Consider the following 15,508-nt stretch of genomic DNA (forward strand, 5'->3'; position numbering starts at 1 on the left):
AAACTACCTTCAACCCATATGTTTACCATAATTACCAAAATAAAACTAGTTTATACTATGCATCGCGCGCGTTGTGTTTATAAGTTTCTTTTGACTTATTGTTAATCTAGTTTTTTTTAATAATTTTATATATTTAGCTTTTTATTTTTAAAAAACACTACAAATCATGACTTTGGTCGTAGATTTAAGATTTTTTTAAAATTGTCGTAATTTTTCAACACATTATTATTAACAGATAAATTTAAAATTCTTATTTTTTGCCTCAAAATTTTTCTTTCCTATTTCTTTTTATAAAAACAAAATATAAACTTATTCGGAATTAATTCTCTTCCCTAGAAAAAAAAAAGCTGTTTGCTTGAGAAAGAGCATTTGATTTTCCAACTGAATTTGAATTCAGAAAAAAAAAATCTTAAAACTTTCACTACTTGCTTAACCACTTTTGATTCTCACCTCATACAACTTTTTCCGTCTTTGATCAACCTCGATTCTCAGAGGGGCAATCTTGGTAAATTTCAATCTCCCTCACGCATTTGTGTCACATTTATCGATTGTGATTTATAATTCAATGGTTTGGTTTTGGATTTAGGGTTCGTAAATTCTGAAATTCCGTCAAGGTTGTATTAAACAGAAAACTTTTTGACACGACGGTAACGACTTGTCGTTTATGGAAGTTGCCACGTGCTGAAAACGACGGTAATGGAAGTTAGGATTGGTGAGTATATATAATGAATAGACAAACTTTGTTACTGATTATTGTTATGCTTATAATACCTAGATAAATTGTTTTCTGCAATTTAGGTAATGTTTTAGTTATATGGTTTAATTTGTTTTTCAATAAAATAGCATTTGATTTGAAAATTGAAATCAAGTTTTATTGCATTCATTTTTGAAGCAATTGGACTAGAAGATGCGTGTAAACGTAAATCACATGTATGCATTTGATAGTGGATACCTAATTGAGTTTCTTATTTACATCTGTTCTATGCTTTCTTCAGGTTCTTCAGTGAAATTGACTTTGGTCTTAAGGTTCTCAAGCATAGAAAATTGATATCTATTGTTTATTTACAATGCCTTTAGGCTCTAATACTGGGTCGGTGAAAGTTGAGTTTGCTGCGAATCAGAATGCACTTTCGACTAGTGACATCCGTGAAAGGGCTTTGAAACCTGAGGATAAAGAGGAGGAGGAGGAAGAGGAGGAGGAGGAGGAGGAGGAGGAGGAAGATATAGACTTTAATCCTCTTTTTTTAAAGGAAACACTTTCAGAAGCTTCATCAAGTTTGAGTTCTGAAGGTGATGGTTTGGATGGTAATGTTGTCGATAGTAGGCCATCTGTGGGTATAGAGTTGGCAGAGGTTACAACTAAGGAGCAAATTTGTAGCGCAGTAGATTCTGAACATGGTGAGGAGGAAATTATTTTACAACCGTCGGGTATGATCTCTCAATCGGAGACTGATAAAGAGAAGAACAATGACTTGACTAGGGATACTAGTAATGGTTTTAGGACAGGAGAAATAGGCAACACAGTAAAATCTCGAAGCACTATAATAGATGTAGATAATGAGGATGCTATCTGTATGCGAACCAGAGCTCGTTATTCACTTGAAGGTTTTAGTCTTGATGAGCTTGAGACCTTTCTTCAAGAGAACGATGATGAAGATGATCTTCAAAATGCCGATGATGAAGAAGAGTATAAAAAGTTTCTAGCAGCTGTGTTAAAGGGTGGAGAAGGTGATGGTCTTTCATCTCATGAAAATGAAAACCCAGATGATGATGATGAGGATAATGATGCGGACTTTGAGTTAGAGCTTGAAGAGTTGCTGGAGAGTGATGGTGATGAGAATGCAGTGGTAACAGTTCGGAACGAGTATGATGGAGCTGGACGACGACCAGAGACTAGGCAAAATAAGCGTCGAAAGACCTCTGCCCAAAGTGATGGAAATACATTAGGAGAGGTTAGGAGGCCATTGCGCCCCATTTTGCCTAGTTGGATTAATGGACACCTAGCTTCAGGGAATGGTTTGATAACTGAAGCTACTCCCAGCTTTCAATCTTCTGCTTCAGGAAATGGTCTTGTTAATGGCTTTACTCCCCAGCAGATTGCTCAGTTGCACTGTTTGATACACGAGCATGTGCAACTTCTTGTTCAGATATTTTCTCTGTCGGTTCTTGAACCTACCCACAAACAGGTAGCTTCTCAAGTTCAGAGTTTGCTTTTTGAGATGCTTCACAAACGGGATGAAGTATTAGCTTCAAAGAGAACACCATATCCCGCTGTTTGCTTTACTCCATATTTTTCCTGTGCATCTGTATCCAATGGGAAGTCCAAATTCGTCCCAGGCCAGTGCAACATAGAATCTGCTTCTGAAGGTTTGAATGGGCAAATAAGTTGTTTTCAAGATACTGAGGGTTCTTTCTGGTTTCCTTTTGTAAGAGGCCCTGTTCTATCTATTTTAGACGTTGCTCCTCTTAATTTACTAAGAAGATATGTAGATGACATTAATTCTGGTAGGTCATATTAAATATTCTAAGTATTCTCCATGCCTTTCCATTCTATACTGGCTCGTAAGATCAACTTTTACGGTTTACTTATTCAAGCATTGGTTTGAAATTCCTTTTACAGCCGCACAAGAGTTTCGAAAGCGATTCATTGAATCTGGTTATGATTTAGCTATTGAAAAGGAACCTCTATTTCCTTTTTCTTCATCTGTTGCTGGAGCCAACAATGAAGTTTCAAGTGGAACCATCTCTGGAGTAAATAGTACAGTCTCATCTTCACCTGGTAAAAAAAAACCCAGGAAAACATTGGCTGCTATGCTCGTTGATAGTACCAAGAAGCAGTCAGTTGCTTTGGTACCAAAGAAAGTTGCAAACTTAACTCAAAGATTTTTGGCCTTTTTTAATCCAGCATTATTCCCTCATAAGCCACCCCCAGCAGCAGTTGTAAATAGGATCCTTTTCACTGATTCAGAGGATGAGTAAGTTGCATTTCTCCTCTTTGTGCTAGACAACTATGTTAAATGATTTACTGTGAAAAAGCTAGACACTTAATTCTGTTTACATGGTATTAACATTATCATTCACTACGTATTTCCATATGTATGGTATTTTTCTTAGGTAAATGTTTAGGTACTCATGAGTTTGGTTGGTTCCCAGTATCCTAAGGCAAAGTCAACTCAAAATTTAAATTATTTGTTAAATATAAAATAATGACGTAGTTTTATATGATTGGTTGAATACCATATCCCATAGGTTCCCTCCACCGAGAGTAATCTTATTCAAGACGCGTCGGTCACTAAATGTAGATACATCTTCCAGCAGAGATTCGAACCCAGATTCGCTGTGTTGTGAGAGTCTAATCCCTTCTGCTAGACTCAATTCCGTTGGTGTTTACCTTTTTTTAATGTGTAATATATATGTGTGGGGTAATTTTTGTGTGGGCCAGAATCTTAGTCCTCTCTATGTGTGGTATTTTTTTTTTTATTGTGTGCAATATAATAATAGTATGAAGAAAAAAAATCCCCAAATCAAAGTGGAGGCCATTGCCTGCACAATGGCTAACGTGGGGCCGTCCCTAGCTCCGCTAGGTTTAAAATTTTTGGCGACTCATGCAATGCTTCTTAAAATTTTCACTTTCACCTATCATGCTTTAGGTGAAATAGATGCAAGATTGATTTTACTTCTCTAATAAGTTCCCCTTCTCAACCATTCCTTCCATTGGTTAATAAACTTTCTAATTAGTATGTTTTCCAATTTTCACCTATTAGGATCTGGGTTTATTGCTGGACTTGCATTCATATACTCTGTTTTACTTATACTTCGGCTGACATCATAGTGTGTTCCCAAGATTTATCTCCATACTTCTAAGTTAACTTTCCATTTATTTCTACTCTTGACTCTCCAACGAACTATGCCATCCGCAAAAGCATGCACTGAGGTACTGTCATTTTTCGAATGACAAAAATGCCCTGCAGACCAACATTTTCTGTGATGCAAAATCCGCTTTGTTCTTCCATTGCAGCCCCGTGGCCGCATAATAGCGCCGTGTCTCTGCATTTTCAGCACTTAATACAATTGTATTCTCATTGCTCAAGATAAGCTTGTGGTTTTTGCATTTCATACCTATATATTTTATTGCAGATTACTTGCCTTAGGGATAATGGAATACAATACAGATTGGAAAGCAATTCAACAAAGATTTCTTCCCAGCAAGTCTAAGCATCAGGTGACTATTACTGTTGGCTAAATTTTTTAACAACTTCTTTTGAATGTGAGACAGTGGGTGGACTCTTTTCTTGCATATAAATAATAAATGCATATTAGTTTCTGTTGTATGCTTTCTTGAGATATTTCTAACTTGTGAGCATTCTCATTTTAGTTGAATAATTAGTTCAGCAATTTCATTATGGTGATCAAATTTGTTGCATATCTAATATGACACTGAATGGTCTGGTTACAGATTTTTGTCAGGCAGAAAAATCGTTGCTCTTCAAAGTCATCAGATAATCCAATAAAGGTAAGTAAACATATATGCTTAATCCATATATAATCAAATACAAGGTTTTTCTAATTAGTTCAAGCTTTGCTATCTCTGTTTCACCATCAATGATAAATCAATATTTTCCTTTGAAAGAAACTGCATACATTTTTTTAGCAATTGTGCAACACTAAGATGATTTAGATATAGTTTGGAATGTAAAGAACATCAGTGGCAATTTTCATAACTCCTGGTTTTACAGAAATTGTCCCCTTTTCTTTTGCTTTCAACTTCACCATTTCCAAGCTTAACTTTTGGTTGAAATGATCTGTCGGTGGATGTAAAAATTACAGATATTTCCGTCTCGTGGCCAGTGCAGCCACTATCAATGAGCCAAGCATTCAATTCATATGAATTGAGTGCTTGTGATGCCATAAACAAATACTCATCATTGTTGTTTTCTTCAATCACATTTACATGTTGCTTTTATTGCTGCTGAGACTGTTTTTTCTTGGCTCTGCAACACTTCTCGTGTGGCTGAGTTTATTGCAAAAATTATAGGAAAGAAAAGGTTTATCTTTGTACCAACAATCTTTCTCAGCATTATTGGTTCTTTTGTGACGAGAACAATGCAAAAATTACCCTTTCTTGAAGAACCTGCAGCATTCCTTTTATTGTTATTGAAAGACTGGGTTTTCAAAATGACTTCTCTTGTGTATTGAACATCGCTTCATTCATAGCCATAGGAGTTTGGCTCTTTGGCACCACTTTTGGTTACAAGGGGAGCCGAAAACATTTGGGAGATGGAGATCTCCTCATTTGGCTAAGAGTAACCATACAAGTGGTTTGGATACATTTTTCTCTCCAAAATTTAAGGCATTGAGTGTATGGATCCCCTAACTTATATTCTGTTCAACATACTCATTTCAATATAATGTGGGAATTCTTACTCACATTTGATCCTCCAACAATCTCCCTCTCAAGCATGAGTCCATCCATGCATCTTGTATGCCCCCCGGTATGCAAACGAATTTTCATCAACATACACTGGCATTTTCGTTGTTGCACATACATCGATGGGACGTGCCACCATACTTCCGCATTGCCAGGGAAACTTTTGATACAAGGAACTGGTCACTTTAATTCACCTCCAAGTCTAGTACCACTGTTCATAATATATTTGAAAATAGAAAAGATTATAGAACTTGCAGAGAATTTGAGACATTAGATTTGAAGAAGGAAAAGTGCAATATATTTGAACTGAAAACAGAACATCCTTAAAACTGAAACACAATGGCCATGTATAGCTACAATCAACACAAAGTTCCTTAAAAATCTGAACTCCCATAAGATTTTTTAGTTAACTGAAAACAGAACATAAAGGATACAATTCTGCAACAATAACAAAGACTAACTAAAACTTGTTCAGATTTCAAATAAGGCAAAATTCCATGTCTGCGCCTATTCTTGGAATGGGGATAGCCTCTCCTCAAACTTGAACTTTCAGCGGAAAAAACTGCACGAGGCAAAGTCGAATGTGATAACACCTAGACGAAGATCCAAAACAAACTTGCCTAACAGAAAAGAAGAGAAATTTATGGTTAAATACTTTAAATTTAAACCACTCAAATGACGTGTTTTAAAATGTAAAAAGGTAGTTATCATGCATGTGAATCCTAGTTAATAGATTCTTGGTTTGAAAGTCATGAATTGGAGGTCCAATTGGCTGAATAGCAAATTTAATATTTGCACATTTTTCATAGTATTACATGATTGATCTTTCAAAGTGACAAATATCAACAATTTAAGCCAAATAAAGCATCATGTACCCTAAATTTGGCTTAATTAATTTGAGATCAAGTCATATAGGCTTGTCCTACTAGGGTTTTTATTTTAAAAAAATTAGATAAAATGAATGAACTACAGAACTGAATATATGATTAATTAATTAATTCCTTATACTATTTACCTGATTTTTTCTCTATACAGGCAGTTCGAAGAATGAAAACCTCCCCATTGACTGCAGAGGAGATAGCATGCATTCATGAGGTAATTCATTCTACAGCAATTTGGATTTTGAAAATTTTCTGCTAGATTGCTTATAACATACTTATGTATGACAAAAAATAAACAGGGACTCAAGCATTATAAATCTGATTGGATGTCAGTATGGCAATATATTGTTCCACACAGAGATCCATTCTTGCTTCCACGCCAGTGGCGAGTAGCTCTTGGGACTCAAAAGTCTTACAAGTTAGATGAAGGAAAAAAGGAGAAACGAAGATTGTATGAGTCACAAAAGAGAAAGTTGAAAGCTACTGCAACTGCAATAGAATGTTGGCAACCTATTCCTGATAAAGAGGTTTGTTACTGTCTGAAGCTACGAAACCTGTGTTTGAATATATCTCTCAGGTCCTTCCTGCATATGAGATGCTATTAGCTGTCTTAAATGTAGTTTCGGTAACTGCCTGCATGGCTTAGGACGAGTAACATACAAATGCACAATATAAAGTTTTTAGTTTACCTTTGTGCAATCTTGCTCATATGTATCTGCACCAAAAGTATATAAGAATTTTTAAAATCATCAGAATTTGATGTTAGTGTGCTTGTAAATGTACCAATATATGTTTCCATGCATGACATGTGCTTACATCTGCACTAGTTAGTTCATCAATCAATGCAGTGGACGATGGGCCCCTGGCTAAGTATGAGCGCCCCTGGTTTAGTATGAGCGCTTAGATTATCTAGGCTTTTATATATCAGATTTTGGATTTACTTTTGTGTGTTTTCTTTGGAACTTATTGCAGGATTGTGAGGCTGAAATTGCAGATGGCATGGATTATTCAGATGTTCCTTATGTCCACCAGGCATTTCTGGCAGATTGGAGACCAGACACATCTACTCTTAATTATTCAGAACGCATTTCCTCGACATCTTTAGAAGTAAATCTTGGTCATGATGCAATTTCACAAGATATTCAGCTTTATAGAGGAATTAACAATTATGGCTTAAGTGGAAATGTTCAACATCAGAATGGTAATCAGCCTGCATTTCCATCTGCATATAAGCTTCCCCTGCTTTTTCACTCTACATCAGGTTTTAGGAGTGGCATGAAAGGTACTCCTAGTGCAACTATTCCTAAAAACCCAGTTTTTGGTGCGACCTCTAGCTCCAAATACTACTGTCGACCCTATCGGGCTCGTAGGGCAAATACTGCCCGCTTGGTGAAATTAGCACCGGACTTGCCCCCTGTAAATCTTCCTCCATCTGTTCGTGTAGTTTCTGAGACTGCTTTTAAAGGTTTCCCGTGTGGAACATCTAAGAATTTTCCTCCTGGAGGTGGTGTCACTGATGTTAGAAAAGATAATTCTGCGTCTCAAATTCCTCATGGTGAGAAAATTGGAATCGATCATCGTGCTGGTGCAAGATCTATGCCAAAAGACAGTGTCGTAGGTTCTCAAGTAGAAAGGTCTGAAACTGCTGAAGGCAGATCTGTTGTGGCAGAGAAAGCCGCTCATGCTGATCTCCAAATGCATCCTCTCTTGTTCCAAGTCACTGAAGAGGGTCAGACACCTTATTATCCATTTAAATTTAGTTCTGGTCCTTCTAGTTCCTTCAGCTTCTTCTCAGGAAGACAGCCACAATTAAATCTGAGTCTGTTCAGTAGTTCACTGCAACAAGGGCACATTGATCGTGCTAACAAGTCCTTGAAGTCAAAGAATTCCTCATTAAGGTTAGGAGGCATTGATTTTCATCCACTTTTGCAGAAATCTAATGATACACAAGCACAATCTGGTTCTGATGATATTCAGGCCGAGTCATTGGTTAATAATAGTGGTGTGCCTGATACAACTGATAGATCTTCTGGCCTTAATGACAAATCCAATGAACTTGACTTGGATATTCATCTTTGTTCTGTATCGGAAGGTGACAAATCTATGAAAAGTAGACAGCTAAAGGAACATGATCCTATAGCAAGTTGTGAAACAGCAATAAATGCTCCATATTGTCAGCACGGTGGTAGAAATCCTTCACCTAGCAGATGCGAACTTGCTTCAAATGACCCTTTAGTCGCTCCTGAAGATAACATTACCAGATACGATGTAGATGATGTTGGTGATCAGTCACATCCTGGGATAGTGATGGAGCAAGAAGAGTTAAGCGATTCCGAAGAAGAAATTGAAGAACATGTAGAGTTTGAGTGTGAGGAGATGGCTGATTCTGAGGGAGAGGATGGTTCAGGATGTGAACAAACTCCCGAGGTTCAAAATAAGGTAGCTGCTTTATTTTTTGCAGTTAGTTTTAGATTTTAATTGTAAATTTTGTGATTGTACTTGTACTATAAGTTACAAATTTCAAAATTGAGGAGAAATACATTCTTCTACTTTGGTGCTAGGTTTATATTTTTAGATAATTAGATAGTTTTTTAAAATATACTTTTTCTTCCCGTATAACCTTGCTTTTAATCTTGTTTTAGTTTGAGTGCGAGGAGGTGTCTGATTCTGAGGAAGAAGATGGTTCAGGCTGTGAACAAGCTCCACAGGTTCAAAATAAGGTAGTTTGCTATATTTTTTTCAGTAAGTTTTGTTTTTAATTATGTGTTTATTACAAATTCAATATTGAGGGAAGATACATTTTACAAATTTCAATAGTGGTGAGAGATTGCATAAATCTTCTCTTATACGGATATAGATTTTTATTTTTTAATGTTTTCTTCAGCTTCTATCTTCCAAATGCAAAACTGAATATTTTTGTTAACCAAAAATATGTGTTGAACCACCAATTGTGTTTTCATCAGATATTTACAATGAGTTGTGGTTCTTACTACTTACTATTAAAATTCACTTTTTTGCATTGAGTTGTGTTATGTTATGATTTTTTTTTTTTTTTTGAAAAATCATTGCATCATGTTTGAATACATGTGAAAATATCTTATAATATCTTGATATTGTGTTAGAGTATCTTGGTTTATCTCATGCTTTAGTTGATATGTTTTTCATCAGTCTATTAACTATTTGTTTTTGTTGCTTCTTGGTTGGTTACCACCTGATGCCAATCTTACTTTGTTGACTAAACCTTTATGCTAGGTGGTGGTTGGTCATTTTACTATGCTTATATTCTTAGTCACTCTATTAAAATATATTATTTTCTTCCCTTACAACCTTCCTTTTAACTTTGTTTTGTTAGGAGGTCCCAATTTCTTTAGAAGATGTTGTAAAGTATGCTGCTTGTATGAACAAACCGTATGAACCAAGAGCCAATTCTGATATTCAAGTTGATTCTAGTCTCCCTACAAATAATGGTACACCAAATATGGCTTTGACTTGTAAGGGAATGGATGACAAAAGTTGTTCATCATGGCTAAGTTTAGACTCAAGTAGATCAGAAAATCCTATAATATCAAAGGGTATGCTTCAGCAGGTAACAACTGGTGAAGGTTCTGCATCCAGAAACTCTACAATTGGTAAAGCAGTTGCAGGGGAGGGACTTACCTTTGACATTGTACAACAGCCAAGCCTAGATCCTCATACAACACGAAATCCCAGGAAGCGTCGTAGAAAATCGAATGCAAATACAGGATTGACTGTTGAAAAATCAAACCGTGATGGTAATGGTGAAGATGGTTCATTGAAATTTTCTGGCAAGTCAAGTGTAAATCAGATTCAATGTTAATGAGTTCAGGACATGATGGTAATGATAAAGACTTTTGATTGATCCACCATGCCACCATCTAAATTCTGATCTAACTGGGATTTTGTTGTTGTTGCTGTTGTTCATCACCATCTAATATTATTGCAATTGTTGGATGTCAGTTAATCGGAGGTTAGGTGCTACAGGATAAAGAAATGACAATCACTTTTTCCCCTTCCCTTTGTCCTTCGATGGGTGGCTCCTTCATATTGTTTAGGTAGTCTGTGAAGAATTGGGACTTTAGATTTGTATAGTTACTGGCAAGGGTACAAGTAATGTTTTTTGTCCTTGTAAATATGTCGATAGAGGTCATGGCCAAAATTGATCTTCACTAGTTCATGTTCATGGCGGAACTATTGAGTTGTATAGAATTTGTTCGCTAATTTTGATCTCCCAACATGTAACGTCCAAAAAGTGCCAAAAAGTTACTTATCCACTGGGATCTGCGGTAGTGCTTTGAATCTTTTTTATATTTTATTTTTCACATAACATCGTGAGAAGGATTTCTAAAAGTGGGGAATTTAATCATGTCTTAAACAATCCAAACAGATTTTCTTACTATAATCATTTGATTTTCTTCATTCCAAGTTCATCTCTCATAAACATTAGATATATTCAATTCATATCCTTTACATCTAGTGTAACCGAACAAGTTGAATGACTGCTTATAGTATGAGTTAATCTAATTACTCTTACGAGTGTTCAGATATTAACATATGTCAAATACTCAATCACGCCTTGCTGCAAAAAGTACATGTGCTTCATAGACTATTATTTTTTAGCTTTAAAAGAAAATAGGGTTTACTGAATAGATTTAAATATATGCAGAAGGAATCAGAATCACCACTCGAAAAGCCGCATATACCCTCAAAAATTCAGCCACATCAGATTGGACCCACAAATGGAAATCTACTGATATCTTACTCTCTCCACCAACACTCAAAATCGTTATCTCAAAACCTCATCCACTTCTTCTCATTCCCTCCACTCATTCCCACTTCTCATTACTTCCATATTCCAATACAGATCACAGAACACAAAACACATTAACATTACTACAAGATAAGACATCACAAAAACTAAAAAACCACACACTGACACCCTCTCTTTCTCTGCTATAATCTCTCTGCAGAGACTCAACAATGTCTTGCTCCAATGTCACCATGTTGGTCTCCTCCAAACCTTCTTTATCAGATGCCTCTAACCTCTCCTTCCGTTCAGCTTTCAACCCTTTTCAGCTTCCTTCACAAAACTCATCTACTTGCACCCCTTCAAAAACCTCTCACACCCCCTCAATTCAGTGTGGTCTAAGAGAACTCAGAAACCGCATTGACTCTGTCAAAAACACTCAGAAAATCACAGAAGCAATGAAACTTGTCGCGGCCGCAAAAGTCAGAAGAGCTCAAGAAGCTGTTGTTAATGGAAGACCGTTCTCAGAGACACTTGTTGAAGTTCTCTACAGCATCAATGAACAGCTTCAAACTGAAGATGTTGATTCTCCTCTAACTAAGCTTAGGCCTGTGAAAAAAGTTGCACTTGTTGTTTGCACAGGTGACAGAGGTCTCTGTGGTGGTTTCAACAATAATATATTGAAGAAAGCTGAAAGAAGAATTGCTGAGTTGAAAACTCTTGGTCTTGATTACACTGTTATCAGTGTTGGTAAAAAGGGTAACTCTTATTTCATTCGTAGACCTTATATACCTGTTGATAGGTTTCTCGAAGGTGGAACACTTCCTACTGCTAAAGAAGCACAAGCTATAGCAGATGATGTTTTTTCACTTTTTGTTAGTGAAGAAGTTGATAAAGTTGAACTTTTGTATACTAAGTTTGTTTCATTGGTGAAATCAGATCCTATTATTCATACTTTGCTTCCTTTATCACCTAAAGGTGAAATCTGTGATATAAATGGAATCTGTGTTGATGCTGCTGAAGATGAACTTTTCAGGTTAACAACAAAAGAAGGAAAGTTAACTGTTGAAAGAGATACTGTTAGGACTAAGACGATTGATTTTTCGCCTATTTTGCAGTTTGAGCAGGATCCTGTTCAAATTCTTGATGCACTTTTGCCACTTTATTTGAACAGTCAAATCTTGAGGGCGTTGCAGGAATCACTTGCTAGTGAATTAGCTGCTAGGATGAGTGCTATGAGTAATGCTACTGATAATGCTGTTGAGTTGAAGAAGAACTTGTCGAGGGTGTATAATCGGGAACGTCAGGCAAAGATCACTGGTGAAATTCTTGAAATTGTTGCTGGAGCTGATGCCTTACAATAGATTGTGTATTATATTATATAAGGGCTGTTCTATTTCTCTCATCCATGGTTGGAACTTGGAAGTTGGATTTCTTTGTAGGTAATTTTTATAATGAACATTGCCCTTTTCATTCTCTCTATATAAATATGCTTGTATAAGACTGTTATGCTATGCATGCAAATTTTACAAATTTATTGTCTTTTCCTAATGTGCAAACTTTTTGTCCTAGGAAAACTGCAATTTATTCTGATGAAGCAGACTCATTTTTTGTTCAGTTTTTTGTTCACTTCTAAGTTATATAATATATGTATGTAATAACAGATCTGTATAAATAATATTCAGAGAGTTCTCTGTGTTGATTATTATACCATAAGCATGGCTGTAATCTGATATTCTAAAGTGAAATTTCAATTACTACTTTTTATGAGTCACAATTTGTTCTACTGCTATGTGATGATTGTGTTTTGATACTTGGACAAATTTTTTTTTTGTCTCTATAATGACTCTTACTTATAGGTATTTATATGTCTAAACAATTAGAGTGAGGAAGTAACCTCTCATATTAATTCTATTAAATATAATAATGAATATTTCATGTCTTGTGTAGTAACACATAGGTAGTAAGTAATTGAGGGCATTGTGTTCACATGATTCCTTGAAATGAAAAATGCAGCTGAAAAAGTTGGGATACCTAAATTAGGCAACATTTTTATATGGTTAATGTACTTCACTCACGTGTTAATGAGTGTATCAAAATCGCATAAATTATTAGCGAGCTACTAAACTTTATTAACTTTGAATTTGAACTTATTATTTAAGAAAACAATGAATTTAAAAGTTATTAATCACAATTACAGGTGTTTCTACTACATGTAGACTTGAGCACTATCGTGGTTAATCACATTTAAATGTGTGGTTAGTGAATGTAATTAGGTGACTTATAATTCAACTAATGTAATAAATAGGTGTTGTAACCAATCAGTTAGTTAGTTGATTATAATTCAATTAGTATATGTGTTAGTTGGTTAAGATTGATTCATGTATAAATAAGCTTACAGCTTATGAAATAAACAAGTCTTTATCATTATGTTGTGTAGTTTTACAAATTACTTTGAGTGCAAATAATAAGCTAAAAGCTGCATTATTAAAAAAAACACCATGAAGCTGCACATGTTTCTCCTATGATGGCTAGGGGTGGTATTTTTCAAAATGCCAGGATGCAGCCTGGGCCAAGGGATAGGCAACTAAGGCATGTATCTAAGGCTTCGTTTTCTTCTTCTTATAATGATAGTACTAATACGAATAATTATAACAACACACTATTTAACACATATTTTCTATTATAATTTCTTATACATTTTTTTTATTGATTAAAATATATGTGTTTCACTAAATTTATGTGGTACTCATATATTTTGGTGGGATCTATGTAATTTTAACTGATCAAATAGAATGTGTTAAAAAATGTGTTGTTAACACTCTCGTAATAATATTAGTAGCCAAAATATGCAATAGTTTCTCGTTCATGTCAATTTCATTAATATAAATATTAATATTAATATTAATATTAATAGCCAAAACGTGAAATAATCGATAGTGAACACATTATTGTTTCTTTCAAAAAAAATCGCAATAATTAAGCCATGTATGTTCACAAATAGCTTTAGGTAATTTGAGGATTTGCATCACATAAGTCGGAAGAGCTTGGATAACCGATTTAGCTAATGTGCCTTTACTTGCAATGGATACATTCTTAGTCTTCAAGCGCTAAGCCTTTAATGATAAGTGTATGTATTAGATTTGTGTTTGTGTTTTCTATGGAGTCTTTCTTCACTGTGACAACATGTTTCATGGACTATATAACTTCAGTTTGGTTCACTTTTAGTATCTTCGGTGGATTATCCTTGACATATTTTTAGTATGATTATGTCATGTGTTATATTTTCTATTTCAAACGTAGACAAACTTAGAATCTATTAAGTTATAGGATGAGGCAGAGTATTAAATTATTTGAAAAATATTTTATAATATATTTGATAGTATATGAAAGTATTTTAAGTTATTTTCTATGATCAGTTTATAATTATAAAATATTTTTTACTAAGTATTATGATTTATTCTCGTTAAGTATTTATTTAGAATTGAGTCTATATATTTTTAGTTATGAAAATAATTACTATTTAGTTTTTTATATCAAACCAATATTAATGTTTTATTATCTTTTTGGTTAATTGGTTTAGATAAACAACTCAAATTTTATTAAATTAGTTTAATAGGAATTTTATTTTAATTCAATGAGTAAAATATGCTTAATAATATAAAAATAATAAAATTTATATGTCACCAACCACATCATTTAAATTGTCTATGTGATTGTACTAATCAACATTCTATTTTCACATTAAGGAAAAATTTATAGGAGAAACCAAATATTGCAAATAGCGCAAAGATTGAAAACTAAAAAATCAATAAAAATTTAACAAGATCTAATTTTAGAAAGTCTTAATTTACATGTAATAAAAACATATTTATGCCTTTAAATTTTTTTAATCTTACTAACAAGGTTCTAAAAGCATTTTTTAGAAAATAAAAATAAGAGTTTATTAAATAAAATGCAACTTTCAATAGTTTTTAAATGGACCTCTTAAAAAAAATTAATTGAATATTTCAATATTCAAATTCCTTGATTTTCTCGGTTCTTATAGACGCGCAAAGCTACACGGAAACCAATTTCAGAGTCTTGTTTTTATTATCATATAGAATATATAAGACATTCTAACTAAATTGACAACCTCAAGACAATACATCTTCTATAGTTTACAATGCTTCAAATATTATTAAAGTAAAATATAATTGAAATTCAAAATATGCACATGATTGTGACAAAGACATCCATAAATTACTGGTTTCATTTAATTGAAGATTTCCTCCCTCTCTCCCTCGTCAATTATTTATTTATTGCTTCTTACCCTTTCATCCGATTAAAAGTCGAACAACTGTACAATTCAATCATATATTGGTGAGCTACTATATAATTTCACTCACTCACACACACATGCATGCATATGTATCATAAACTAAAACAAAGCTT

General features: G+C 34.4%; 2 protein-coding genes and 1 long non-coding RNA gene across 4 annotated transcripts; 2 read left to right on the forward strand and 1 right to left on the reverse strand.

Moving 5' to 3' along the window:
- The first annotated feature begins 311 nt into the window (after window positions 1-311).
- LOC101502269 (uncharacterized) lies at window positions 312-10,616 on the forward strand. Of its 2 annotated transcripts, XM_004486105.3 has the most exons (11): window positions 312-505; window positions 587-712; window positions 996-2,505; window positions 2,621-2,975; window positions 4,138-4,222; window positions 4,457-4,513; window positions 6,464-6,523; window positions 6,609-6,836; window positions 7,282-8,748; window positions 8,952-9,029; window positions 9,662-10,616. In XM_004486105.3, exons 3-11 carry the CDS (start codon window positions 1,068-1,070, stop codon window positions 10,145-10,147), a joined length of 4,254 nt encoding a protein of 1,417 aa, XP_004486162.1. In that variant the 5' UTR covers window positions 312-505; window positions 587-712; window positions 996-1,067; the 3' UTR covers window positions 10,148-10,616. The 2 variants fall into 2 exon arrangements, with proteins under 2 accessions (XP_004486162.1, XP_073225773.1); XM_073369672.1 differs by lacking the exon at window positions 587-712.
- On the reverse strand, window positions 4,570-7,284 carry LOC140920828 (uncharacterized). The gene is made up of 3 exons (XR_012163391.1): window positions 6,999-7,284; window positions 6,444-6,893; window positions 4,570-6,048 (listed from the first exon to the last, which is right to left on the reverse strand). It is a non-coding gene; the product is annotated as an uncharacterized lncRNA (long non-coding RNA).
- Window positions 10,617-11,000: 384 nt separating the features above from the next.
- Window positions 11,001-12,844, forward strand: LOC101502783 (ATP synthase gamma chain, chloroplastic). The gene is made up of 2 exons (XM_012712899.3): window positions 11,001-12,516; window positions 12,647-12,844. The coding sequence occupies exon 1, from the start codon at window positions 11,308-11,310 to the stop codon at window positions 12,436-12,438; it is 1,131 nt and encodes a 376-aa protein (XP_012568353.1). The 5' UTR covers window positions 11,001-11,307; the 3' UTR covers window positions 12,439-12,516; window positions 12,647-12,844.
- Window positions 12,845-15,508: the final 2,664 nt, after the last annotated feature.

The sequence above is a fragment of the Cicer arietinum genome, chromosome 1 (assembly GCF_000331145.2).
Source record: "Cicer arietinum cultivar CDC Frontier isolate Library 1 chromosome 1, Cicar.CDCFrontier_v2.0, whole genome shotgun sequence".
Classification (NCBI taxonomy): domain Eukaryota; kingdom Viridiplantae; phylum Streptophyta; class Magnoliopsida; order Fabales; family Fabaceae; genus Cicer; species Cicer arietinum.

Bases quoted from the DNA above. Each gene is read 5' to 3' on its own strand.
- LOC101502783 (XM_012712899.3), top strand. From the start codon at position 11,308: ATGTCTTGCTCCAATGTCACCATGTTGGTCTCCTCCAAACCTTCTTTA.
- LOC101502269 (XM_004486105.3), top strand. From the start codon at position 1,068: ATGCCTTTAGGCTCTAATACTGGGTCGGTGAAAGTTGAGTTTGCTGCG. The intron at 4,514-6,463 runs GTAAGTAAACAT...TTCTCTATACAG, and splicing joins CATCAGATAATCCAATAAAG to GCAGTTCGAAGAATGAAAAC. The intron at 9,030-9,661 runs GTAGTTTGCTAT...TTGTTTTGTTAG, and splicing joins CTCCACAGGTTCAAAATAAG to GAGGTCCCAATTTCTTTAGA.